The sequence below is a fragment of the Podarcis erhardii genome (assembly GCF_964252035.2).
Source record: "Podarcis erhardii genome assembly, chromosome: 15".
Taxonomy (NCBI): Eukaryota; Metazoa; Chordata; class Lepidosauria; order Squamata; family Lacertidae; genus Podarcis; species Podarcis erhardii.
The window spans coordinates 23,828,307-23,856,285 of record NC_138505.1 but is presented as its reverse complement, the minus strand read 5'-3'; the positions used below and the strand labels follow the sequence as shown (position 1 = coordinate 23,856,285).

The following is a 27,979-nucleotide window of genomic DNA, read 5'->3' as shown; positions in this document are numbered from 1 at the left end:
GCGGAGGCCCCATTAGCTAAAGTGGTGCTTCAGGTTAAGAACACTTTCAGGTTAAGAACGGACCTCCAGAATGAATTAAGTACTTAACCCGAGGTACCACTGTATATTTCTAGGGCCCCCTCTATTTCTGTCACTTGTTTTAAACTGTTTCGTATTTTAAATTTTTTTAACCCACCCTGGGACCTTGGGTGAAGAGAGGTCAGTACATTAAAATAATAACAATGATCTTAAAAAACAGGAGGGGGAGTCTAGCTGCAGTGTGGATCAGTCCCAAGGGTAGCCCCTGGTCGAGCACATTGCAGTAATCTATGCTTGAGGCCACCAATGCTTTTTTCCTATAACAGCCTCTCCTTTCACTCCCATGAAACATCTTAACAGTGAAGCTCCATTGAAATCTTTAGTAATCTGATTTACCAACCTTTTGCGCGGGTTTGCGTCGCTTTGATTTCTGGATTTAATTTTTGTTGGGCGGCCTTAATTTGAAGTTAACTGCTTTTAAAAACCATATCTGTTTAAAATGTTTGCTTTCTGTCTATTGTAAGCCACATTGCGGGCCTTCACGGTGAAAAACTAGCCTTAAGAAAAAAGAGAGAAAAAGGTAATTATTAGTTGAACAGACCCCAGTTTCTGGTGTGGATCAGAGCCAGGGATTAGACTTTCCCCTCTTTTACAGTCACAATAAATTTCTTCCGGCTGAATTAAAAAAAGAATAAGTAGGCTATAGATATCAACAGATCCCGTCTGTTTGTTTATTGAAAAGTCAGAAGCTGTCAAGATGTTTTAACCCAGTTCAATCATCATTGGAAAAACAGCTGGCGATCTGGCAAGGCTCTCATGTTGCCCGTTTAAGTTGTGATGTTGGATAAATACCCAGGGTTAAAAATAGCTATCTTCTCTCCTCCTGGACACTTTCCTTAGTATGACCTCCCTTTCCATGCTGCTGCTACCAGGATCTGGCCCTCTACTGTCTTGCCCTTAATCTGTCTGTCTGCGCCTTGCTTTTGCTCCGACAGAGAGGGCCAGTCAAGTGCGCTTCTGTAGCTGTACCTTGCCATGTCTGCTGTCTCCTTAGAGGTTGCACAGAAATAGCTTTTAATTAAAAAGTCGTTATCAAGTTGTCGTGCAGCATAAGTAAATAAAAATAGCTTTTTTTACGGCGTCTGCTTGCAGCATAGTTAAGTGGCTCTTTAAGGGGGTTGTGGGTTTTTTGTGACATCTGTTTGTTGAAGAGGGAAATGAGAGGAGCTCTCCTGATTTTCAAGCTCTCAGTGTCTCTGAAATATTATGGGTTTTCTTCTGTGGCTGCTGACCTAGCTCCTGCTGCTGATGTGTGATACCATTATTGGGGACTTGGCATACCCCATTATTTAGCTGTTGCTTCGGATGCCAATGTCTTGGAAGATGTCTTGTAAAATGCTCCGGTATCTTTTCTAAACCCTTTTCATTGCAAATTGAGTAATTCTAGAGATATCACGGTCAGCCACAGCTGGGCACAGGATGACGACAACGTAAGAGCATCAGAAGACCTGCTGGATCAGGCCACTGGCCCATCTAGTCCAGCACCCTGTTCTCATAGTGGCTGACCAGGTGTCTGTGTGAAACCCGTAAGCAGGATCTGAGCACATGGGTGCTCCCCCCGTCCTATAGTTTCCAGAAACTGGGACTCAGAAGTAGTTCTCCTTCTGTGGAGGCAAAGTGTAGCCCTTGTGGCTAGTAGCCATTGGTGGCCACCTCCTCCATGAAGCTGCCCCGTCCTCTTTTGAAGCCATTCAAGTGGGTGGCCATAACTGCTTCCTATGGGAGGGAGTTCCACCGTTTCCCTGTGTGCTGCGTGAAGAAGGGCTGTCTTTAACTGTCCCGAATCTTCCAAAATTCAGCTTCATTGGATGCCCACAAATTCTAGTGTTATGAGAGAGACTGTGGTCTAGAGAGACTGTGGTCTAGTGTTATGAGAGAAAAAGGACCCTGCAGGTCAAATCAGGACAGCTGCTGGCCCCACAGGCCAGAGGGGAAATTCTAGTGTTATGAGAGAGACTGTGGTCTAGAGAGACTGTGGTCTAGAGAGACTGTGGTCTAAACCACTGAGCCTCTTGGGCTTCCCAATCAGAAGGTTGGCAGTTTGAATCACCGCGACAGAGTGAGCTCCCATTGCTCTGTCTCAGCTCCTGCCAACCTAGCAGTTCAAAAGCACACCGGTGCAAGTAGATAAATAGGTACTGTTGTTGCGGGAAGGTAAATGACATTTCCATGTCCACTATGCTGTTTGCGGCTGGATGGTTGTCTCCTTGGCCCTTTCCACTTCTGTGAATCAAGGATTCTGACAACTCTGAAGTCGAAACAATGAAATTTGTGGCACTGAAAGTGAATGCGTGACCATGCATTGTATTTCTCTTACCTCTTACAATTTGTTTATTTAAGAACTTGTCAAATGTACACAAACCTTTTAGAAGACGATTGCTAATTAAATAGAAAGAAGCTGTACCAACTCTAAGCAGAACCAAAGACAAGAAACTTGGAGGGCAAGATATCTGCAAATCTCAATACAATGAGAATCCAAGGCTTGCATTTAATAATAAATCATATTTTTAATGCAATTTACGAAATGTTGCCGCCGTATAAAAAATTATCCCCTTTCTGTCCTGTTTCCATAAGCTTTGCTATCGTTGCATCCTGTGTTTTGTCTCTCTGTTCTTGGGGTTGTTGGTCTTGTATGTACTCTCCAATATTCAGCGTACAATATTCTCCCCCTACAACACCTTTATTGAAAGTTCGAAAAGTACATAATTATATGTGCAGTAAACATGGTGAGATGTAAATAAAAGAAAGAAAAAGAGAAACAGCACCCATGTAGAAGGGGAAACCCAAAACTAAATACTTTACAAAGTTGTTGTTGTACTTCACCAGATCTTAACCTATTACAGTATTTATAAGAAAAGATTCCAAATATCATGGAATTTGTCCATGGCAAGTCTGCGTTTATATGCAAGTTGTTCATATGTTGCGAGTTTGTATAAGTCTTCAATCCAATCATAGAAGGAAGCCACATTTTTATTTTCCCAATCCATCAGTATCAGTCTTTTAGCTATGATAAGAGCACGAAGAGTCCACTCATATTATCCTTTTGTAAGGTTCCATGTCCTGGGTATATAATTCAAAAGGATATTTTGCTCTGTAAATGTAAGGTTGTTCCGTACAGTTCTGATGATAGTTTCAGTTACCTTCTGCCAAAAATCTTTCAATATAGGACGATGAAAAAAACATATGTTTTAGAGAAGCATTATCCCTATTGCATCTCCAACAGTTAGATACCTTAGATAGCCCTTTTTTAAACAAACGTAATGGGGTCCATTATATCCTAAATATTATTTTTTTGTTGCATGAGCCTCAATTTAAGGTCCAGAGACACCCTTGTTATAGTAGTTAAAATATTCTTGCTGTAACAAGTAAGAAACACATTGCAATAGACAGCGCTTTTCATTTTGTGCATTTTACAAAATTACATTATTTATCTCTGTGAGTGCCTCTGTCTCTCTGCTGTCTTTGCTGAGATCTATTTATAAATATTTTTTATTAATTTTCCAACATACATTTATAATATCCAATCTAAATTTATCACATATTTTCTCTTTTGAACTTCCTTCAGCCTCTCTAACAATCATCCATTATTCAATTTTTCAGTTACACATTTCCTAGTTTTTATATTGCAATTTACATACCTTCACCCTCTTATTTTTCTTCAACACAATATTCCTCCATCATTCACAGAGCTTCTTGAAATCCCACTAGCGTAGTTTGCTCATCACATATACATTTCAAATAATCTGAAAATTTCCCCCAATCTTCGATGAACTTTTGGTCTCATAGATATCTGATCTTCCCCGTTTATCTAGTTCTGCATAGTCCATGAGTTTCATTCTCCATTCTTCTAATGTCGGTAGTTGTTCCTGTTTCCATTTTTGGGCCAGTAATATTCTCGCTGCAGTTACTGCATATTGGAAAAGTTTACAGTCCTTTCTATTTATCTCATTTCCTACAATTCCTAAAAGAAAAGCCTCTGGTTTCATAACAAATGTATATTTCAACATCTTTTTCAATTCGTTATATATCAGTTCCCAGAAACCCTTCACCTTCTTGCAATCCCACCACATATGGTAAAATGTTCCCTCTTTTTCTTTACATTTCCAACACTTATTACATGTTTTATACATTTTTGCCAATTTTACGGGTGGTCTTTGCTGAGATCTGGAGGTGGTGGTGGGGTCTCAGCTCTGTGGCTCTCCTGTTTGCAATGATGGTTTGATGAAGGGTGCATTTGTGGAGTCTAGAGTTGGATGATTCAGAACAGGCAAAAGGGAGAACTTATTTGCGCAGCAGAGTGAAACTATGGAATTTGCTCCCACAAGACACAGTGATGGTCACCGACTTGGATGGGTTTCAAAGAGGATTAGACAAATACATGGAGAAGGACAGGGGGAACTCACAGGAACTCAGTTCCGGCATCTTTCAGGTGGGCATCCTTGCCATTCTAAGAGAACAAGGGAGGTGTTCATGGTGAGTTCCGGCACCTCTTTTTCTAGAAAAGTAGCAAAGGGGTGGGGGAAAGGATAAGGTTATCAATGACCACCAGCCATGATGTCTATGTTCTTCCTCCACCTTCGGAGACAACACAGTCGTACCTTGGAAGTTGAACGGAATCCGTTCCAGAAGTCCGTTCGACTTCCAAAAAGTTCAGAAACCAAAGCGTGGCTTCCGATTGGCTGCAGGAACTTTCTACAGCCAATCGGAAGCCCCGTTGGACATTCAGGTTCCAAGGAATGTTTGCAAACCAGATCACTCATTTCTGAGTTTGTACCATTTGGAAGCCAAAACGTCTGAGTACCAAGGCGTTTGGGATCCAAGGTATGACTGTAGTACAGTGGTACCTCGGGTTGAGAACTTAATTTGTTCTGGAGGTCCATTCTTAACCTGAAACTGTTCTTAACCTGAGGTACCACTTTAGCTAATGGGGCCTCCCGCTGCTGCTGCACAATTTTTGTTCTCATCCTGAAGCAAAGTTCTTAACCCAAGGTACTATTTCTGGGTTAGTGGAGCCTGTAACCTGAAGCATCTGTAACCCGAGGTACCACAGAACACCTCTATACACTAGTTGCTGGCATTGCAAATGGGGAGAGAGTGCTTTTGTGCTCAGGTCCTGCTCGCAGGCTTGCAATAATCTTCTTGTTGGCCACTGCGAGAACAGGATGCCATCCCAGAAGGGCCTTTGGCAAATCCAATAGGGCTCTTCGGAAGTTTTCCCATGACCCCTGGCTCTTCCAAATAATTTGGAGTCACATCCATGCTGGATCCCTCTCTGCAGCCTTGGCTCGTCGTGCCGTCCTGACTTCATCTCTATCCACAAGTGGGCTCCTCTCGCCTAACATTTGCCATAACTTCGTAGCGGGCCATAATTCCCTGAGGAGCGGCGGTGCGGTGCTTGTAGGAAGGACACTGTCCCCATATTAAATTGCATTATCGGAGTGACGCTTTGGCTGCCTGCCAGGTGCAAATGACTCCTGTTGCAGGTTAATAAATAATGTACACCCTGTTAATAGATTTCCGCTCCCCCTTCCCCAAACTCTTGACATCTTGGCTGGAGAACAAGAAGAGGCCCCCCTTCTCCCATCGTCGACTGGTTGCTGAGTTTTAAGTGCTTACTCCTGTTTACTTTTAGAAAAACGACAACCAGGAGATGCTGATGAATTGCAGGCGCTCTGCACTTAGTTGAGATCATAAATCCCAGCCCTGCAAAATAACCGGCTTGGGGCACTTAGCCCTCTTTATAACTGGAGTTTATCCACGTATTCCGGCAAGACTTGCAAATATATCTAACAAACCATGTTAAGATAAAGCTAATGGAATATGACAGGACCACCTAGGAGAGAGCATTCATTCTCAAGCTGCTGGCTCAATTTGGGGTGTCTCGAGGCGGAGGGAGAGAGAGTGTGGGGGCCCCCCCGCCAAGCCCCATTACCCCCAGACGGGAGCCGGGCCATTGCAGCCCTTGCTTTTTATAAATTATGGCTCTGCCTCTAATGCAGTTTTTATTTTGGGGATATAGCTTTATTATATCATTCTGGCCACCACTCCGGATGATGGTGGGGGAAGAGCTGTGATGAGGAGCCTTGCTTTTCTTTCCGTTGGTGGTGACCTTCATCAGATGCATGCGCTAAATCTCACAGCCGCGGTGAGCAAGAATAGTGGAGTGGATTGTCAGGAGTACACGAAGCTGCTTTATACTGAGTCAGACCATCGGTCCATCTGGATCAGCCTTGTCTACACTGACTGGCAGCAGCTCCCCGGGCAGAGGTCTTTCCCAGCCTTACCTGGAGATGCCGTCGGGAATTGAACCTGGAACGTTCTGCATGCAAAGCCACTGAGCTACCAGTGTTAGAAACTCAGATATATAAGCTAGGCTGTAAAACAGGCTTACAGTTGCCAAAACAGAATGGCTCATTGCCATTTTGGGGCCACACAGCTTGGAATTTTTATTTTTCAGTATGACTTTTCGGTTCCTGAAATTCATTCTTATTGGGCAGATATAATATAACAGAATTATACAGGATGTGTTGCTGGTGTGTGAAAACCATCAAGATCCAAGGATCCTCATGCAAGCACCTCCAGATGGTATAGGCATCAGGTGCCATCCTGGTGCCTGGGCATCTTCACTTGATCACAAGTGGTCGATAGCCAGGTGCCAAATTTTGAACAATCACTACCACCCTTCCCATAAAATAAAGATTCTAGTCCTTATGGGTTTAAACTGAGTTATATAGGAAGCTGCTTTATACTGAGTCAGATCATTGGTCCATGTAGTTCCATATGGTCTACACTGACTGGCAGTGGCTCCCCAGGATTTCAGGCAGGGGTATCTACTGGAGATAACAGGGGTTGAGCTTGGAACCTTCTCCACCCACAGCAAGTGCTCTGCCACTGAGCTACAGCCCTTCCTGGTTTCCAAATGTTGATCGGAGGGTGCCAAGTCTGCTTTGACTTAGAGAGCACAAGGAACAGGAATGGATTGAAACAAAACCCCACACAGGACTTAAGGGCATGATGGTAAAAAGGGCTGTATTTTGATTGCTGCGAATGTCCAGCTAGAGTGTTTGCTGTGGGTTTCCAGATACTGACATGAGCACTGCCTATACTGTGTGCTCAAATGGCACCCCCAGAAAGTTTTGGGTCACGTCCACACCGTTGCTTTAATGCACATGGTTTCCCTCAAAGAATTCTAGGCTGTAGAATTCCTAGAGCTAAAATTCCCAGCAACCCTTAGCAAACTACAGTGCCCAGAATTATTTGGGGGAAATGATGCGCTTTGCGTGTGCTTTAAAGGTACAGTGCGTACACAGCTTGAATGTAGACGTAAAAGTGATCAGAATAAACACCTGAGGCTGCTCAAATGCCACACAACACACGGTTTCTTCCAAATAATCCTAGTAAACTGTAGTTTACCATTGCAGAGCTACAATTCCCAGCACCCTTAGCAGATGACAGTTTCCAAGATACTTTGGGGAAAAGCCACACGCTTCAAATGTACAGTTCAGCTTCTCTGAATTGGTTTTTAGCATCCAAGCGAAGGAATCCTACCATATGGAATAAGCAAAGGAGTGCCAGTAAAGTTTGATCTTAGTTAAGCTAATTGCGGAAAGACGCCGAATGCAGATTGGTTGTTGAGTCAGTTGCTATGCGCAGGTCCATCTCGGAGTCTATGGCTCTCCCAGCAGCCGTTAAGTTGGTGTTACGGCACTTGTGAGTCAAGGCATAAAAACCTAATAGCACCAGCAGCCATCAAAGTGCCTGTTTATGTGTGCGGGGCCAAACTGCCACTGCGGGGCAGAGTAGGGCGGAAGGCTCATTGCCATAAAATGTCGGCGATCAATATCTTAAAGCCACACTTAGAAATCATCCGAATCTCTCTCTCTCTCTCTCTCTCTCTCTCTCTCTCTCTCTCTCTCTCTCTGTCCCCGCTCCCACATCCTTGTCCTATGCGCTAAACGCGATGCCTGAAAATGGTCCAAGAACTTCCCTGTTGGCTTTGTGCGGACTTACATAACACCCCACATCATTTGCAGTCTGCAGACAGACCGCCGCTTCTGAGAGCGAGGGCTTCTGCATCGTTTGTAGTCTAAAGCGCGGCTGGAGTTTGAAAACACCAGTTCCACAGGGTGCAGACCCTGCATCTGTGGATGAAAACCTCTTTTCCTTGGCAAGGCTTCTGCAGGAGCCCTGCATTTGCAAGCCCCTCCTTTCGCCGCCACTTTCCACTCCAGTGAATGGACGGGTCGCTTCGCCACGTGGACTCCATGGCTCTCATTTCACCATTCTGTCTTGGAAACATCCATTTGTAAATCCAGTTATTCTGTTTGCTTGTCTTTCTGTTGCATTTTTCCTCTTCACCTCCAACTGCATTTCTCTCCTGATGCTCGTTTGTGGATGCTCCACTGTCAGAGGCAGCAATGATTCTGTTCGTTGTTGGAGACCACAGAAGCTGCTCTTGTGCTCGGGTCCTGCTTACCTTTTTCTCCCACAGGCTTCTGGTTGGCCACTGTGAGAACAGGATGCTAGGCAGGGCGAGCCATTGGCCTCATCCACCAGGGCTCTTATGATACTCTCATATTTTTGAGCTCAAGGCTATTGGTGACCCCCAAATGCCAGCAAACCCAGGAGCGAAGGAAGGCTAACCAGACCTGGTGTGGGGTGCGGGGCAAACCGCCCGGCGGCGCATGCGCTACTGCGTACTGTGCATGCACATGCACAGTATGTAGCGGTGCCGCATATGCACTGCGCAGCGGTTTGCCGATGGCGCCACTCAAGCACTGCACGGAAGGCGGCAGGATCCCTCCTCCACCGCTGCAGCCACCTTCGCACGTGGCTGTGGCGGCACAATGGTGGCTGGGCGAGCTCCCTGCAGGGTGCCTTGTCACCCCCTCAGAGATGGCCCCTGGAGCGGACCACCCCTCGCCTCCCTTCCTTTGCCACTGAGCAAACCAACATGTCCACAAGCCATTTATTCATTCTCCCCTCCCCTTGGTGTCGTAGGCAGTGCTGACCCACACGGTGGCTGCTTCACAGGGCTGGTATTCCAATTCCTCAGTCTTAATTTGTCCAGTTTTGTTTCTCTTGTAATCACTAAGTGAAGCTAAACACTTTGAAATGGCCGAGCTCGACTCATCCTGTGCTTGCAGCTGGCATCTGTTCATTGTTGGTAATGAACAACCTCTCCACCCGGAACATATGAAATGGAATATTTTCCACCAGAAAATAAGGCACCAGGGAAAAAAAATTCACATCAGTGGTACTGGAAAGAATTTTGACACCGGAGGTTGGGGGTGCAAGGCAAAAGGAATTGGGATTAAAATCTCTTTTTGATGCAGTGGGGAGCAGTAGCCACAAGTGGGCAGTGTGCAATAACAGCTGGAGAAGGGAGAGCAGCTGGAGCAGAGCTGTTGTGCCATGTGTGAGGATTAATATTGAATGCTGTGCCGGTGATCCTAAGACTTGAGAGATACTGACAAGGTGGGAGGGAGGCCCCCCTGCTTTAATGCTTCAGAAGAGCAGCCATATGTCTCTCCCTGCAATTTTATCGATTCCCAGAGGTAGAAAAGCGCCAGGATCTCGCTCGCTTTATTTCCTACTGGTGTACCATTTTTTTTTAAACAAGCCAAAGATTTCTTTTTGTACTGTTGATATGCAGACATTTGAAAGACTACCTCTTCTTTGACTGCTCCAATTTCCCTTACTCCAGGTGAATTTCTCTGCTCCCTACTAACCCGAAGTGAGCGTGTGGGTTTGCTTTATTGCAATACCTCCCCTTGTTAACCCGGCAGCTGGGGCTGCTGCTGTCGAGACTTTTCTTTTGGGGACCCTGCAGTCTTTTCCTTGAAAGGCCTTTTCCTGACGAGGGCCGCACTCACTTGGTGCTGACGTTGTGGGGGCCAAGGGCACTTCATACAGATCATGGTTAAACTATGGAATGTGCTGCCGCAGGAGAGGGTGATGGCCACCGGCCGACCAAGATGGCTTTAAAAGAGATTTAGGCAAATTCATGACAAATTCATCAGCTCGGCCTCTACAGTTGGAGGCAGCAATGCTTCTGAATACTAGTTGCTGGAAACCTCGGGAGGGGAGAGGGCTCTTGTGCTGGAATCCTGCTCTTGGGCTGCCCATTGGAGCATCTGGTTGGCCACTGTGAGAGCAGGATGCTGGACCAGATGGGCCACAGGCCTGATCAAGCAGGGCTCTTTTTAGGTCTCCATTGGCGGATATCGAGGCATCTGATTTCTGGCCCTTGACATCCTTCTCCCTCCCTCCTCACCCAGTAGACTGATGAGGGAGAGATGGATGACTCTTTCTAGACGTCTCAAGGAAGGGCTTGTGAAATTAGGCCAAGGGGTGCATGTGGTCTTAGGTCTGTAGCTCATCCCCTAACTGCTGTAAGGGTAGCCTGGGTATGGGAGGCTGAAGTCAGTGCTGCCTAGATGTATGTCAGTATAATACAGTCGTACCTTGTAAGTTGAACGGAATCTGTTCCGGAAGTCCATTTGACCTCTGAAACGTTCAGAAACCAAAGCGCGGCTTCTGATTGGCTGCAGGAAGCTCCTTCAGCCAATCAGAAGCCGTGGAAGCCCCATCGGACTTTCAGCTTCCAAAAGAATGTTCAAAAACTGAAGCACTCACTTTCGGTTTTCAATCGTTCTTGAGCCAGAACGTTTGACTCCCAAGGCATTCGGGAACCGAGGTATGACTGTAATAGGGTTTCAAGGAAGTCCGTATCTTCCCTTCATTAGAATGTAAGAAGAGCCCTGCTGGGTCAAGCGAAAGGCCTGGCCTGTGCAGCATCTTCCTCTCCCAAACCAGATCGCCTTTGGCTAACCAGATGTCCAGATGGGAGGCCCACAAATAGGCCCTGAACACAACAGCACTCCCTCCCCATTTGTGATTCTCAGCAACTGATGCTCAGAGGCATGCTACCACTGACAGCGGAGGGAGACCATAACATAGAGCCAGGGTGGTGTAGTGGTTAGAGTGTTGGACTAGGACCTGGGAGACCAGGGTTCAAGTCCTCAGTCGGCCATGAAGCTCACTGGGTGATGTTGGGGCCAGTCGCACACTCTCAGCCTAAACTAGCTCAAAGGGCTGTTGTGGGGATTAAATGAGGATGGGTGGGTGGGCAAACCATATATGACACTTTGAGCTCCCTGGAGTTGGGATATAAATGCAATAAAATACGTTGAGCCCTACTGGATCAAACATGGGGCATCTCTTCCAGATATCCTGGACCCAATCATATATAACAAAACCAGTCCCTGCGTATAAAAGTCATCTCTCTCTGCTCCTTTCTAATACTTCCCTTTTGTTACCTGCTTTCCCATAACCGCAGCATTAAAAAGCCCATGCTTTAATACCTCCTCTCCAAGTGCTTAATTGAAGAATAATGCATATATGGGAAGGGAACACAATTGCCACTCTAAAGAGAGAGTGAAAGCTTAATCCTCAGGGTAACTGCCTGATCAGGTTGCTTAGCTGTCTCCATATTTCTATGAGCATTGCTCTGCTTACATAACCCATCTCCTTCTCCCTTGCTGCCCTGCATGCTCAAAATGTCTTCCCAAACACCTACAATGTGCCACTTCCATTCAGTGGAAGATGTGCAAAGTTAACCCGGTAGAAAGCACACAGGGATCCCAACGAGTATACATATCCTTATGAAATGGGATGCATGATTTAGAGCCTTAAGTCTAAATTTGCTGCTGCAGCAGTGCACAGAGACTAACCGATTGCTACCCTGCAGAAGAGCAACTAAATTTTGAGATGTGTACACCACTGGTTATTATTTTATCCCCCCTTTTTTTGAGTGAAGCATTCAATTTGTTAGTGAATTCCATAGTTGTTGCGGTTCTTATTGAATTTTTTTACTAGCGAGTCCCAGAGTGGGTTACAACAATTTAAAGTACAGAATTGAAAACAGTCAGAACCAATTAGTCAGAGGGATAGGGTAGGCGCTGGAAACACACATCTCAAGGGTCAAAGGCTGGGGTAAAGAGGGGCATCTTCAGCATTTGCTGAAAGTTGTGTAGGGAAGGTTTTAGATGTACCTCTGTTGGGTTGCCACAGAGAAGGCCCTCTTCTAGGTCACTCCCTGCTCCCCCTGAACTTCTGAGGGTTGCATAAGTACATAAGAAGAGGCTGCTGGATCAGGGCAATGGCCTATCAAGTCCAGCATCCACGATGGCCACCGAGATTCCTCATCTGGGGAACCAAGAGCCCTCTCCCCTCCGGTGGTTTCTAGCAATTCAAAAGCATTGCTTCCTCCTCCAACCATGGAGACAGAGCATAGCCATCATGGCTAGAAGCCATTGATTGCCTTCTCCTCCATGGAGTTGCAGCTGTTCTACTCCTCGTTGCATCTGTCCTGTGGAGCAGTGTATGAGTCACCCAAGAGATTGTCAGCTGCAACGTCCTTGATGGCAGGAGCATTTGCCCACCAGACAGAAACCCAGTTGGAAACCCCTAAATCAGAGATGGGGAACCTGCAGCCTTCCAGATGTTGTTTGATCCCCAACTCCCATAATCTCCAACTGTTGGCCATGTTGCCTGGGGCTGGTGTGCGTTAGTTTCCACAACAACTGGAGGACTCACAGGTCCCTTCTTTAAATGTTACAGAACAAGCAAGCCCTGTGTTGCTTTTGTTCTTCTCCCATTGAGATCTTATTTCTGCTTTTTCCAGTCTGGCGGCGGCGATGGACACGACCACACATCGTCCAAAGCGAACTTGTGTCTGGGAGCAGGAGGCTGTAACTTTTGTTTCCCTTTTCCGCAGGTCAAGTGGAAAGGAAAGGACCTGTTTGACCTGGTGTGCAGGACACTGGGACTCCGCGAAACGTGGTTCTTTGGCCTTCAATACATGATCAAAGACACAATGGCGTGGCTCAAGATGGATAAGAAGGTACGGACGGAACGTTCTTGTGGTCATTTCACGGAGCTGAATGTTGGAAGGTTCAGGGCAGATAAAAGGAAGGAATTCTTCCTGCAATGTACAGTTAAACTAGGGAACTCGCTGCTACAGGGAGCAGTGATGGCCACCAACTTGGATGGCTTCAAAAGAGGATTAGACAGATTCATGGAGGAGAAGACTATCAATGGCTACTTGCCAGGATGGCTGTGTTCTGCGTCTACAGATGCAGAGGCAACAGTGATTCTGAATAAAGGAAGGGAGAGTTCTCTTGTGCTCAGGTCCTGCTTGTAGGTTTCCCATGGGTATCTGGTTGGCCACTGTGAGAACAAGATGCTTGACTAGATGGGCCATTGGTCTGATCCAGCAGGCTCTTCTTACTTTCTCATGGATTCCATGGGGACCAGCTTCTTAGGAAACTAGCCGTAAGATTACTGCCTCCGATTCCTAGGTAGCAAGTAGCTGCGAGTTCATTCCTGTAGCTCAGCTGTAACTTTTGCACGATAAGCCTGAGTGTTAACTATAAGTCAAGGCTAGCATATCTGAGCTGCATGTAGTACTGGCTAATTCTCACTGGGGAAGCTTGCTCCGAGATGGCTTTCCTCTCCTTAATCTGTTCCCAGGCAGCTGAAGTTGGATGACATTTCGGGACCAGACGTATGTTGTGCATTAAGAGCGTTTACTCAGCGCACCGTTCCCTCTAGCTGGATGTGTTTGCCTTGACTGATGGGACTTTGCACTGTCTGCTACAAAATCTGTCGAAGGCAGCGGTGTGGTGCCAAGCAAATGCTTATGTCTTAACTAGAGACCTGGGGCTTTAAGCTACACTGCGGTTTCCTAACTAGGGAAGCTCTGGGTATCAGAAGCGTTGCGGAAAATAAAGAGCAAGGCCACTCCGAGATAAGAGCGAGGAAATTTTTATTGGTGGATGTCCAGGTTCTCTGGGAAAATAGTAAAAAGTCTTAAGTGTGTCTAAACGTTTAGAAAGGCCTAGGAAGCATGTCAGGGAACTGCCATCGGAAGAACAGGCGGTGGAAAGGCTCCAGGAGAATAGGAGAGACTCTGCAGCAGAAGAGGGAACCAGTAGGGGGGGAGCAGGAGCTCCAAGGGAAAGGGAGTCGGAGGGGAGGCTCTGGGATACTTCCAGTGAGAACAGTGAGGAGCTATCAAGGCCCCCTTTAGGGACCCCCACCCCTCGCCGGAAACTGTCACGCAGAGAATCCAGGAGACGCGTTTCCGTTAAGCAGCTTTTATGTTGGAAACGCTTCCGCAGACGCCCACTGTCGGATTCTACCAGCGACTGACGGAGCCATGCCAAAGGGCTCCGCTCAAGGCAGAGCTTTGCTACGCTGAGCAAACTCTGAGGGACCAAGCTTTTAAGCACAAGCAGCTCATTATCCCATCACAAAGCACATGGGGGAACCCGCAGGCCAGCTCTTGCGCCAGGGGAGCATACCAGGGAATCTTAAATACCCATTGCTGAGTATTTATTTCATAAAATCTATACGCTGCTTGATTGTAAAGAAATCCCTCAACGTGGTTTTCAATTCAACAATAATCAGCAAAAAGAAAAATGAGCAGCGCCAATCTAAGACTTAAAAAAAGTGAAAATTGCAATGGACTGAGAACAGATTTAGCCTTGCATCAGTTTTCTAAATATCTGAGATGGTCTGCTGAAACAAAAGTTTTTTTAGAAGGACCTGAAAAGTGAAGGTGCGTGCCTGATATCAATAGACAGGGAGTTCCAAAGTGCAGGTCCTGCCACACGCGGAATGGGTATTATGTGGCACCTGTAAAAGAGCCAGTTCTGCTGATTGAAGGAGCTGAGTGGGTGTATATGGGGCAAAGCGATCTAGTAGGGAAATTATTAAATATTCCTTTAAGAGAATGAAGGACTGACCCACACCATAAGGATAAAGCACATCCCAAGCACATTTGAAAAACGTGGCTTCCTCCAAAGGATCCCAGGTACTGTAGTTTACCAATCACAGAGCTACAATTCCCAGTATCCTTAAGAAACTTCAGTGTCCCAGGATTCTTTGAGAGAAGTCCTGTGCTTTAAACAGGTTCAGCGCCGAGGGCCTTCTGGCGGTTCCCTCACTGCCAGAAGCGAAGTTACAGGGAACCAGGTAGAGGGCCTTCTCGGTAGTGGCACCCGCCCTGTGGAACACTCTCCCACCAGATGTCAAAGGAAAAAACAACTACCAGACTTTTAGGAGACATCTGAAGGCAGCCCTCTTTAGGGAAGCTTTTAATATCTGAAGGACTATTGTATTTTAATATTTTGTTGGAAGCCGCCCAGAGTGGCTGGGGAAAACCAACCAGATGGGTGGGGTATAAATATCAAATTATTATTATTATTATTATTATTATTATTATTATTATTATTATTGACGTATGTGTAGATTTGCCCTACATTGTAAGGCAGAGTAGGGACTGGACTTCTGAATCTTGGCTTCATCATAATGCTTTGTGCCTCTGGACACTTGCTGGAGTTTGGTCTGCTCTGTTCTGTGTTAAGAAACCAAATGTGATGGTCAAGGCTTTTCATACATTCTTCCAAGAGATTAAAAGGAGATCTAATTCTGCAGGTCCTGGACCATGATGTTCCAAAGGAGGAGCCGGTCACTTTTCACTTCCTGGCCAAGTTTTACCCAGAGAACGCAGAGGACGAGCTCGTTCAGGACATCACTCAGCACCTATTTTTCCTTCAAGTGGGTGTTTTGTAAGGGAGACTCATGTTTGCCTGACCCAGCGGGAGGGAAAATACTTTCAAGTCGGAATGGAGGCATTGCATATTTTGGCAGCCAGGAGGCAGCTGTTGTTTCTGACTTTGAAAATCCAGCATCTGAAAGGGAGCCCTTAAGGGTTTAATTTTGATGCATTGCTAGGGGTTGGACAAGATGTCCCTTGGGGTCCCTTCTAACTCTACAGTTCCAATTCTGTGATTCCAGGCGTGGTATAGCGGTTAGGTATGCGGGTGGCACTGTGGGTTAAACCACAGAGCCTAGGACTTGCCAATCAGAAGGTCAGTGGTTCAAATCCCCGCGACGGGGTGAGCTCCCGTTGCTCGGTCCCTGCTCCTGCCAACCTAGCAGTTCGAAAGAACGTCAAAGTGCAAGTAGATAAATAGGTACCACTCCGGCAGGAAGGTAAATGGCGTTTCCGTGCTCTGCTCTGGTTCGCCAGAAGTGGCTTAGTCATGCTGGCCACATGACCCGGAAGCTGTACGCCAGCTCCCTCAGCCAATAAAGCGAGATGAGCGCTGCAACCCCAGAGTTGGTCACGACTAGACCTAATGGTCAGGGGTCCCTTTACCTTTACCTATAGTGGTTACAGGGTTGGACTTCAGCCTGAGACCAAGGTTCAAATCCTCACTCAGCCGGTTACTGCCCCTCGGCCTATCCTACCTCGCAGGGGTGTCGTGGGGATTAAATGAGGAAGAAGAGGAGAACCGTATGCCACCTTAAGATCCTTGGAGTAAAAGCTGGGATATAAATGCAATAAATATATAAATAAGAAGTCAGAGGCTTTTACACCCCTCCCACCATCTAGGAAGAGAAGGCGTTATTACAGTTGAAGGGCACATCCCAGTGTGACGAGCAAAGGATGTGGAAGGGGACCAGTGTTGGGTGTGGCACGGTTTTGGGAGAGAGTCCCAAGGCTAAGATAAAGGTCTAGAGGACTGCATTTCCCTGCCCTTGTCTACAATGTTGTGCCTGGATCAGGGAAGAAGGCCTGGTCTATTCCTGCTTTAGTTGGATATTTCTATGGGATTTTGGGTTAGGTTGCTGCCTCTCAGCCACCATTTCCCCCTCTGTTAAATGGGAGCAGTGACCTACCTCGCTGTGCCAAACAATATTTTGCATGTTTAAACGGGGCGGGGGGGGGGGGTTATCAATTTGGGTTTGGATCCAGACTTGGTTGTATACATAGAGTAGACCAGGGGTCGGCAACCAAAGGCCCCTGGGCCACAAGCCACCCACGGAGATTGTTTAACCAGCCCACGAGCCATCCCTGAACAGAGCCACCTGCCTGGCGAGTCCCTGTTCGCTGTGTTAAATTAGCGCAGCGTGGCGACTTGCTTCTGTGGCGTTGAAAATTGCATCTGTGCAGACGCTGGAAATCACGGGCGCGCGTGCGATTCGGCCCACAGAGGGATCTCCGCTGGAGTGAACTGGCCCAGGCGAGGTAAACCTTGCTGACCCCTGGAGTAGACGCTTTGAAAAGGAGATCATTGTGGCTGTCTGCTGCTTTTTTTTATTCAGGTGAAGAAGCAGATATTGGATGAGAAGATTTCCTGTCCCCCAGAGGCATCTGTCCTCCTTGCCTCTTATGCAGTCCAAGCCAAGGTAAGGACAGCGGCATGGATGACTATTTTATTTTAGTTTTCAGAAAATTTATACACTGCTTGACTGTAAAACAAATTCAGCAGCTTCAAAGTGGTTTACAAAAAGAATAAAACGGTTAAATTATCCATAAATATACTTAAAGACAGCAACTTTAAACTTTCAAAAAAGAAATCAGTGACAAGCAAAAAAACAGATTAAAACACACATTATCATTCTACATATCTGGGAAAGGTAAAGGGACCCCTGACCATTAGGTCCAGTTGTGACCGACTCTGGGGTTGCGCGCTCATCTCGCTCTATAGGCCGAGGGAGCCGGTGTTTGTCCGCAGACAGCTTCCGGGTCATGTGGCCAGCATGACTAAGCCGCTTCTGGAGAACCAGAGCAGCACAGGGAAATGCCGTTTACCTTCCCACCGGAGCGGTACCTATTTATCTACTTGCACTTTGACATGCTTTTGAACTGCTAGGTTGGCAGGAGCAGGGACCGAGCAATGGGAGCTCACCCCGTCGCGGGGATTTGTACTGCCGACCTTCTGATCGGCAAGTCCTAGGCTCTGTGGTTTAACCCACAGCGCCACCCGCGTCCCTATTACATATCTGGGTAGGCTCGTTGAAACAAAAAATGTCTTTAGTAGGTACCGGAAAGAGCACAGTGATATCAATAGGCAGGGAGTTCCAAATGGTGGATGAAGCAAAGCTGAAAGGTCAGTTTCCTACCAATGGGGAACGTGTATCATGTGGTACCTGTAACAGTACCAGTTCCACAGACTGAATTGTTCTAGGGGGGCGTATAACGTGGTTAAGTGACCCTAAATTGTTACGGGCAATGGGTGGAGCCCAGGCCAGCTGTGGGCGGGGCTAGCAATATAGGTGCAGCTCCTTGGTCTCATTTTGATGCTTTGTTGAAGAAACCTCAGAGTTCTCATCTCCTGTATCGCCACCATCATTTATCGCCTTCCACCCACATGTCTCAAGGCAGTGTTCAAAATGCAATAAAAACAGTTTTTAAAAAAAATCTTAGGAAATGACAGCAGATAAGTGTAAAAGGTAGGTACTCATAGCAGAGGCCTATTTATCCAGCTGGGAAAGCCTGTCGGAAAACAACAACTCTCTACTTGTTGCCAGAAAAGTGCCGATAGCAGGTGCCTGTTGTATCCCGACAGGGATGCCGTTTCACCGCTGAAAGGCCTGCTCTTGAGTTTCAGTGAAACGGGCTTCTGAACTCTTTGGAACTTGTGGGAGATGGAGATTTACCTACTGGGTAAAGAAGGAATCCTGCCCATACAGCAGGCCTTGTTTTGCCGAAGGGCCAGCACTCGCCTTGGCAATGTGGTCAGATACCTCATTATGTCGAAGATGAGATGTGTGGCATCTCAGGGCTTTGCTGCAGTCTCCATCAATGGCTTCTCCACATCTTCAACTTCAATGGTGTGTGTGTGTGTGGGGGGGCAGATTCATGCATCGCCCCCACCTAGCAAACCTTCATAGCTTACTATGTTCACTGATTATACTGCTTCCCCACCCGCCTGCCGCCTCTTGTGTCATTTCATTTAAAAAACGAGAGGAAAAGAACACTGCTTGTGGGGGTAACAGTTGTGTAGAAAGGCGATGCTTGAGACATAAATATTGATAAATGCTTATTGTTGATGCTGTATTCTTTGCGGCTCCAACGATTGGTGACTAATGCATCTTACCTTTTCCTTAGCCAAAAAAAGAGAAGTCGTTTCATTTAGGGAACTGACCCGCAGAGGAAGATGAGTCTCTTAATAAGTGTTTACAAAAGACTGCAATGTATTGAGCCCCTGTGCACCGTCCTGCTATTAGACCACACGGGTGAGCGTTCATAGTCTCCTTTTGCTGCCTGTGCATCATGTTCTCAAGCAGGGGGTGCGTAGAACACCTCTAATTGGCAGAAAAGTAGCTCTCTGGAGCAGACTTCGCCGTCTTCTACCTGTTGAGCTCCAAAATCGTTATTCCTTTGTGTGTTTTCTCCTCAGCACACGGTTGTATAACATTTCTTCTTCCCGTAAAGGAGCTCTTGCTCATTTATTTCATCTGTTGGCCTTGTGGCTGGAAATATAATGTTGTCATGCACATCTTTTTGAGAAACTGCAGGCAGGGTGGTTCTGTAAATCTGCTTGTTGGTGGTGACTAACCCTCTCACCAGCGGCCAGATGCAGATTGGGGGTATGTGGGTGTCACGAGAGGGATCATGTGCCCGGGCGGCAGGTTAGAGGGGTGGCAAAACCACACCCTGTGTGGCGGATCCTGCATTTCCCTTCTTAGAAAAGGTGGGCACAGCCTCCAGTGTTTCTCTGATGAAAATAGGAACGTCCTATTCCACAGTAATAACAACAATAAATTTACTGTAAATCTGACTGGGTTGCCCCAGCCAATCTGGGTGGCTTCCAACATTAAACATTTAAAAACTTCCCTGTACAGTGGTACCTCAGGTTAAGTACTTAATTCGTTCTGGAGGTCCGTACTTATCCTGAAACTGTTCTTAACCTGAAGCACCACTTTAGCTAATGGGGCCTCCAGCTGCTGCCACTCCGCCGGAGCCCGATTTCTGTTCTCATCCTGAAGCAAAGTTCTTAACCTGAAGCACTATTTCTGGGTTAGCGGAGTCTGTAACCTGAAGCGTATGTAACCTGAGGTACCACAGTACAGAGCTGCCTTCAGATGTCTTCTAAAGGTTGTATAGTTACTTATCTCCTTGGCTTGGGGGTCGCAGGACTCCAACATTTCCCCAGTGAAAATAGAGACATCCTAAGGCATGGGTGCTTTTGAACGCACGTCAAAGTGCAAGTAGATAAATAGGTACCGCTTTGGCAGGAAGGTAAACGGCGTTTTCGTGTGCTGCTCTGGTTCACCAGAAGCGGCTTAGTCATGCTGGCCACATGACCCAGAAGCTGTACGCTAGCTCCCTCGGCCAATAAAGCGAGATGAGCGCCGCAACCCCAGAGTCGGCCACGACTGGACCTAATGGTCAGGGGTCCCTTTACCCTTTACCTTTAAGGCATGGGTAGGCAAACTAAGGCCTGGGGGCCGGATCCGACCCAATCGCCTTCTAAATCCGGCCCACAGACGGTCCGGGAATCAGCTTGTTTTTACATGAGTAGAATGTGTGCTTTTATTTAAAATGCATCTCTGGGTTATTTGTGGGGCATAGGAATTCAATCATTCCCCCCACAAAAAAATATATAGTCCAGCCCTCCACAAGGTCTGAGGGACAGTGGACCAGCCCCCTGCTGAAAAAGTTTGCTGACCCCTGTCTAAGGAAAAGCAGGACATTCCAGGATCAAATCAGGAAGCAAGATGGCTTCTGTAAATCCGGGGCTGTCCCTGGAAAATAGGGGCACTTGGAAGATTCTAGGTGGGTGGCCACCACCCTGCTTCTTCTAATAAGTGAGACCTGGTCATAAACATAAGGAATGACCAGACATGGGCTGCAGGTCTGTGGCACATCTCTCCCCCCCCCCCCCGCTTTTCCCCATGCCATGTTGACATCAAGGCCAGATTCCTCTTTTATGTTCCTGCTAAAACATGTACATGATGTGGCTGGCTATGGTGTATCAACGTTGTCTTGGAAGCCGCTGCCATTTTCTCCTTCCTCTTCCTGGAGCAGGCAAGGAGACGCGTCTTTCCGCAGAAGCCTGAATGGGGCACAAAAGGAAGAAATACTTTCTCTACTTTGTCACACCTCTGCTGGTGCCAGTGGTGCAGACCTTTGCCTTTTAGGGGATAAATTGTAGACCTGGCACTCTGGCAAGTGTCCCCACCCTGCATGCCCTCCCCAAAGACTCCCTGCTTACTTTTGCTGCTCCCTCTTTCAAAAGGTGTAGCACAGCCTTCCCCCAACCACAATTCCCATCAGCCCCAGTCAACATGAGTCAGATTAGCTCCCCCAAAACTGAAGGTTAGTCACCCCAGCTGTATTACATTCATGCCATTGTGCTCATGGGCAGGTGTTTAAAAAAAGTGGCCCAATAAACACCCTTTTTTCAAAGCAATAAATGCACCAATTCCTTTTCCTAAAAGTGTGAGTCATCATCATAAGTGACTCTGCCTGTTACGGCCCCTTGGATTTTGTAGTATTGCAGCTCCTTCCAGCGCTGCTGCTCCTCCCCCCTCCCCCTATTTGTTATTTCCGAAACTAATAATGTTTTGGTATCTTGAATATAAATGTGAACAAATTTATTTGGTGCAAGCGAAACCAGATGTTTGCGTGATAGAAAGACAATCTACAAGTAAAAACACAAACATGAATCAGTGTTCCTTCAAGAAGAACCGTTTTCGTGACACTTTTAAATATCTCGTTTAATTGAAAAGCGCTCTCTGCGTGTGCTTTTTTTCTCCTAAAAGTTTGCAAGGTTACGCAAGCCAACATATCTTGAAGAATGTATGCTATCCTTCATTTTCACAGCCACCCACCCCCCTTTCCTAAATTTGAATCACCAATCCCTCATCCTGGCTCGCTGTGGGTAAATCACTCCCGAGCTATTTGTTAACCGTGCTCTGAACTCATAAGTAAGGCTGTCAGCTGATTTAGAGATTATTATTATTGTTTTAAAAAATGGTTTTGACTTTTCTCCAGTCAGTTAAACTTGAATTATTGCAAAGCTGCTGTGAAGGTGCCTTTTCTGGGGATTCGTGAAGGAAGGTGTCTCTCTCTTAATGTGTCTGAGAAATACAAGGAGGGGCTGCTCAGTGTTAGAAGTCTACCTCTTAAAAATGTCCCTCTTAAAGATGTCAAAATAAGGTTTGCTAGGACTATAGAATATCCAGTTTGAAAGCAAAACTCTACTACCACTTTTGGTCAGTTGCATTGTTACTCCTACTGCTGGTGTGTTGGAAATGCACTGGCAGGAACACCAGATTGGCTCTGCTAGTGCCTTTGCACTATGCTGAACTTGCTGGTGTTCCTCTACTCCCAGGAAAGCAATAGCAACAGAACCGATCAGAGTATTGTAGCCCTGTCTGAATCTCATTGCTCAGCAAGCAGTGGCTAGGAGTCTCTGAGGAACACTTTCCTGAGAGCAGAATCTACATACGAAGTCCGACAGCCCAAAGGTCATGTAGTCCAGATGATCACAGCGTCATGGGTCTAGTCCAGAGATCAAGGAACCCATATGTTAGCAGAGTCAAGGTTACAGTCCAGAGGTCATGGAGTTCAGTTGATCACAGAGTCATGGGTCCAGTACAGAGGTCAGGGAATCCAGATGATCACAGAGCCAAAGGTCCAGGCCATAAGTCAGGAAGTGCAGATCGGGGAGCCAGGGATCCAGCAGGAAGAGCCAGGAACTTCAGGCTGCTGCTGAGTCCTCTGTTTATGAAGGCCAAAGCCAGCTGGTTCTCATCAGTGCCTTCTCTCTGTGAAGGCTGATCAGCTGCAGGTGGAGTCATTCCACCTTCTCCCCCTTCAGGCTGCTGTTCAGCAGGTGAAGCTGACTCCTGGCCCATGACACAGAGGTCAGGTGAGCTCAACTGTGTCGTTGTCTGCTGCTGGTTAAATGAGCGTTGCCATCTTTGCTGGTCTGCACCCCCCTTTTTTTTTTACAATAAAGGTCCTAATACTTTTATTCAAAAGGGCCACCATGCACCGAGTTTGGATGAAAGCAAGTCATTTGCATTCTTTGCCAAGGGGCTTGAGGAAATGGGCTTGTTTTTCTAACCCTCCTTATTTTACGCTGCACGATGACTCTGTGAGGTGGGTCAGGTTGAGAGATAGGGACTGGTTCAAGGTCACCCAGTGTGGTTTCACAAAGTGTGGATCTAAATCAGGGGTCAGCAAACTTTTTCAGCAGGGGCCGGTCCACTGTCCCTCAGACCTTGTGGGGGGGCCAGACTATATTTTGAAGGGGGCAAAAAATTAACAAATTCCTATGCCCCACAAATAACCCAGAGATGCATTTTAAATAAAAGCACACATTCTACTCATGTAAAAACACCAGGCAGGCCCCACAAATAACCCAGAGATGCATTTTAAATAAAAGGACAACATGCTGATTCCTGGACAGTCCGCGGGCCGGATTTAGAAGGCAGTTGGGCCGGATCCGGTCCCCGGGCCTTAGTTCGCCTACCCATGATCTAAATGGCAGTGCCATTTAGCACCACTGCGCTAAGCAAAGACATTTTCAACTCGTCTCACTCCCATAAGAGGTAGTGATGGCCACCAACCTAGATGATGTTAAAAGAGAATTGGGCAAATTCATGAAGGCTTTTAAGGGCTACTGGCCACGATGGCTATGCTCTGCCTCTGTTAGTGGGAGGCAATCATGCTTCTAAATACCGGTCGCTAGAAACTGCAGGAGGGGAGAGTTGCTCTTGAACTCAGGTCCTGCTTGCAGGTTCCCCACATACATCTGGTTGGCCACTGTGAGAACAGGAGGCTGGACTAGATGGGCTTTTGGCTTGATCCATCTGGTTCTTACGTTCTTACGCATTGCAACATGTTTTCATAGCTGTGCCGAATTTCATCGATTTTTGTGCCTGCTGTTTCTGTGCTTCGATTGATTAATGGATTGATTGCAATTTTATGATGATGATTGATCGCATGCTGCATCAGGTGTCTTATACTGAAAGGTGGCATAGAGATTATAGAAGCAATAATAAACATACTGATTGAAATCCACCTAGCCCCATAATCAATCTGTGATGGACCCTGGAGATGCACTGATGAATCTGTTAAGATCCCTCCCCATAATTTTTAGTATTTTCAACTGCCCGAAACTGTAAATCCATTTTCCTTGGACATAGAATCATAGAATCATAGAGTTGGAAGAGACCACAAGGGCCATCGAGTCCAACCCCCTGCCAAGCAGGAAACACCATCAGAGCACTCCTGACATATGGTTGTCAAGCCTCTGCTTAAAGACCTCCAAAGAAGGAGACTCCACCACACTCCTTGGCAGCAAATTCCACTGTTGAACAGCTCTTACTGTCAGGAAGTTCTTCCTAATGTTTAGGTGGAATCTTCTTGTAGTTTGGATCCATTGCTCCGTGTCCGCTTCTCTGGAGCAGCAGAAAACAAGCTTTCTCCCTCCTCTATGTGACATCCTTTTATATATTTGAACATGGCTATCATATCATCCCTTAACCTCCTCTTCTCCAGGCTAAACATGCCCAGCTCCCTTAGCCGTTCCTCATAAGGCATCGTTTCCAGGCCTTTGACCATTTTGGTTGCCCTCCTCTGGACACATTCCAGTTTGTCAGTGTCCTTCTTGAACTGTGGTGCCCAGAACTGGACACAGTACTCCAGGTGAGGTCTGACCAGAGCAGAATACAGTGGCACTATTACTTCCCTTGATCTAGATGCAATACTCCTATTGATGCAGCCCAGAATTGCATTGGCTTTTTTAGCTGCCGCGTCACACTGTTGGCTCATGTCAAGTTTGTGGTCAACCAAGACTCCTAGATCCTTTTCACATGTACTGCTCTCAAGCCAGGTGTCACCCATCTTGTATTTGTGCCTCTCATTTTTTTGCCCAAGTGCAATACTTTACATTTCTCCCTGTTAAAGTTCATCTTGTTTGTTTTGGCCCAGTTCTCTAATCTGTCAAGGTTGTTTTGAAGTGTGATCCTGTCCTCTGGGGTGTTAGCCACCCCTCCTAGTTTGGTGTCATCTGCAAATTTGATCAGGATGCCCTTGAGTCCATCATCCAAGTCGTTGATAAAGATGTTGAATAAGACCGGGCCCAAGACAGAACCCTGTGGCACCCCACTAGTCATTCTTCTCCAGGATGAAGAGGAACCATTGATGAGCACCCTTTGGGTTCGGTCAGTCAGCCAGTTACAAATCCACTGAGTGGTAGCATAGTCAAGACTGCATTTTACCAGCTTCTTTACAAGAATATCATGGGGCACCTTGTCAAATGCCTTGCTGAAATCAAGGTAGGCTACATCCATAAATGAGACGCTTTGGACCACACCCTTCTCTTGGTGGTTGGGTTCCCCCCAAATATCTCTGCTCCTACCGAAGCCAGTGGGGAGCTGTCAGGTGCCCAGCGCCTCCCTGGATGTTCCCTTACAAACTTTCTTGCATAAATTGGAGTCTGAGTCAGATGCTGATGGGGCATTTCCTTTCGCATCTGTGCCGGCTCCAAATTTGGCACTTCCGCCTTGAAGCCCCTCTTTTCTCGCACCGAACGCCTTTTGCCGCCTTGAGGATGTGTGTGGGCAGCTTGTTGATGCTGATTGTCAAGCTCTGTAGCGTGTGTTGTCCCGCCCCTTCATCCTTGCTCAAAACTTTTAAATAGAGGCTGATTGAGAAGGACTCCTGACTTCCTGCCTTCGCTTTATTTGATCATTTGTCTTGCTTAAAAAACCGCCATGCAGGACTCTCCTCCCCTCTGACTTTCCTTGTGGATGTTGAGGACATTCTTTGCATACCGGGGTTAATTACTGCATGAAATCACGTCCTGACTTTATAAGTGAATGATGGCAGGACGCTGGCAGCTCTTTCATTGGCGGGCCAAAATGGAATCAAAATATTTCCGGTACATATATATCTATATCTAGATATATTACTTGTAAATGGCCTTCTCTTGGAACACCCATTCAGGGGGCGTCTGTTACGTGGCCCTCTGTACTGAATTCCTTCTGCGTGTTCTATGGGAGCATCTGGCTTGAGTTCTTAATTTCCAAATTGACAGTTTCATTGGGCTTCTCACTATTTGAAGGGTATTGGCTCAAAATGATGGATTGTATGAACCCTCGTGAGTAATAATTTTGGTGCTGTTTAGTGGCCCAATTTAGGTAAAAGAGCTTTTGGCAGGCAGATTGGCTGCTGTCTCCAGCTGCCCATCTAAATCTTGCTTACATGGATGAAAGCTTTTTTAAACTTTTTATTTATCATGCACAGTGGATGCTCGGGTTGCGAACGTGATCTGTGTGGGAGGCATGCTCGCAACCCGGAGCCCCGCATCTGCACATGCACGGTTTGCAATTCGGCGCTTCTGCGCATGCACAAAGCGCGATTTAGTGCTTCTGCGCATGCGCAACCGCCGAAACCCGGAAGTAACCCAAAAAAATGCAACCTGAAGCATCTGTAACCCGAGGTATGACTGTATAAAAATAGCGTGTAAAAAATATCCACAATACATAGAGGCCTTTTTCCTTGTTACATTTACGCCCCGCCTTTCCTCCAAGGTGCTCAAGGCAGCATACAAAGCTCTCCTCCTCCCTGTTTTATCTTTACAACAACCCCACAAGATAAGTTAGGCTAAGAGACAGTGATGGTCTCAAAGTTCCCCAGTGAGCTTCATGGCTGTGTGAGGATTTGAACCCTGGTCTCCCAGGTCTCAGGCCAGCACTCCAGCCACTACACAAATACTGGCTTATATTTGGTTTCGTATGCAATTCTACCTTTTGTATCATTATTCTTAATAGGGGGAATCTGAAGAGCAGTGCACTGTTTCACTGCAGCATATCAGATCTCTACAGGAAAGTTATTGCGATGCTGGCGTTGAGGCCCCAGTTTCACTAGGTCTTGACCCTGGGATGAGCCCGTGCCACTGCTCTACAAAATCATCTTCCACATTTGCTTCGTTGCCGGTACTTGCTCTGTCCATTTGGGCCAAATTGCCATATTAAAGATTTTCCATTCTCTGTCTTCCAGTTTTCCAATTTCTTGGTCTTCCCTGTTGCATCTTATCTTGACTGATTTTCTGCCCCTGCTTTTCGCTGGTTTGGAATCTGTAAAAAATCCAGGGAAATTATGAGGGCGTTTCCTTTATTGGTGAGGGACACGGGTGGCGCTGTGGGTTAAACCACAGAGCCTAGGCTTGCCGATCAGAAGGTCGGCGGTTTGAATCCCCGTGACGGGGTGAGCTCCCGTTGCTTGGTCCCTGCTCCTGCCAACCTAGCAGTTCGAAAGCACATCAGAGTGCAAGTAGATAAATAGGTACCGCTCTGGCGGGAAGGTAAACAGCGTTTCTGTGTGCTGCTCTGGTTCGCCAGAAGCGGCTTAGTTATGCTGTCCACATGACCCGGAAGCTGTATGCCGTCTCCCTTGGCCAATAAAGCGAGATGAGCGCCGCAACCCCAGAGTCGGCTACGACTGGACCTAATGGTCAGGGGTCCCTTTACCTTTACCTTTTCCTTTATTGGTAAGATGAAAATGCATTGCATATTAAGAAATTTACAAGGTGTTTACCCCCCCCCCCCACATTCTAACCAATTATAGGCATGAATTTAAAGTATCTTTTCCTTCACACTGCAATCTTCAACTTCTTTTTGTAAAAGTAAAAATAAAAATCTGAATAAAAATGGTTGGGGTGTATGTGGGTGTGTATCCATATTATTCCTGGTCACCATAGATTTATTGTAATAATAACAATTTTGTATATGTACTGTGTGTGTTTATATACTTATTAAAGTTCAGAATAGGCATGGTCTTTTTCTCCCCCAGAAACAACAAACGATTCCTTCACACAAAATAGCCCTATTTACACACACACAAAAGCCTTCCTCAGACTTTTTGTAAAGGAAAACATGTTGAGATTACTGCTTGGTGATAGTCATTGTGTGTTTTCCCCTGAGCGGTTCCGCCCCACTCAAACCTTTGAGAAGGTTGCCCCAGCCCAATTTATTTTCCTCCGCTCTGTACTGCCAAAATAGTTGTCAGACTTTTGTT

At 46.5% G+C, this 27,979-nt stretch overlaps 1 protein-coding gene across 4 annotated transcripts in view; it reads left to right on the top strand.

The window, feature by feature from the left end:
* NF2 (NF2, moesin-ezrin-radixin like (MERLIN) tumor suppressor) overlaps positions 1-27,979 on the top strand; it is a 97,583-nt gene that overhangs the window by 9,557 nt on the left and 60,047 nt on the right. For all 4 annotated transcript variants that reach the window (XM_081841915.1, XM_081841917.1, XM_081841914.1 and 1 more), the window contains exons 2-4: positions 12,860-12,985; positions 15,583-15,705; positions 17,260-17,343. In XM_081841915.1, coding sequence (XP_081698041.1) covers positions 12,860-12,985; positions 15,583-15,705; positions 17,260-17,343 — 333 coding nt within the window. The remainder of the gene's footprint in view (positions 1-12,859; positions 12,986-15,582; positions 15,706-17,259; positions 17,344-27,979) is intronic.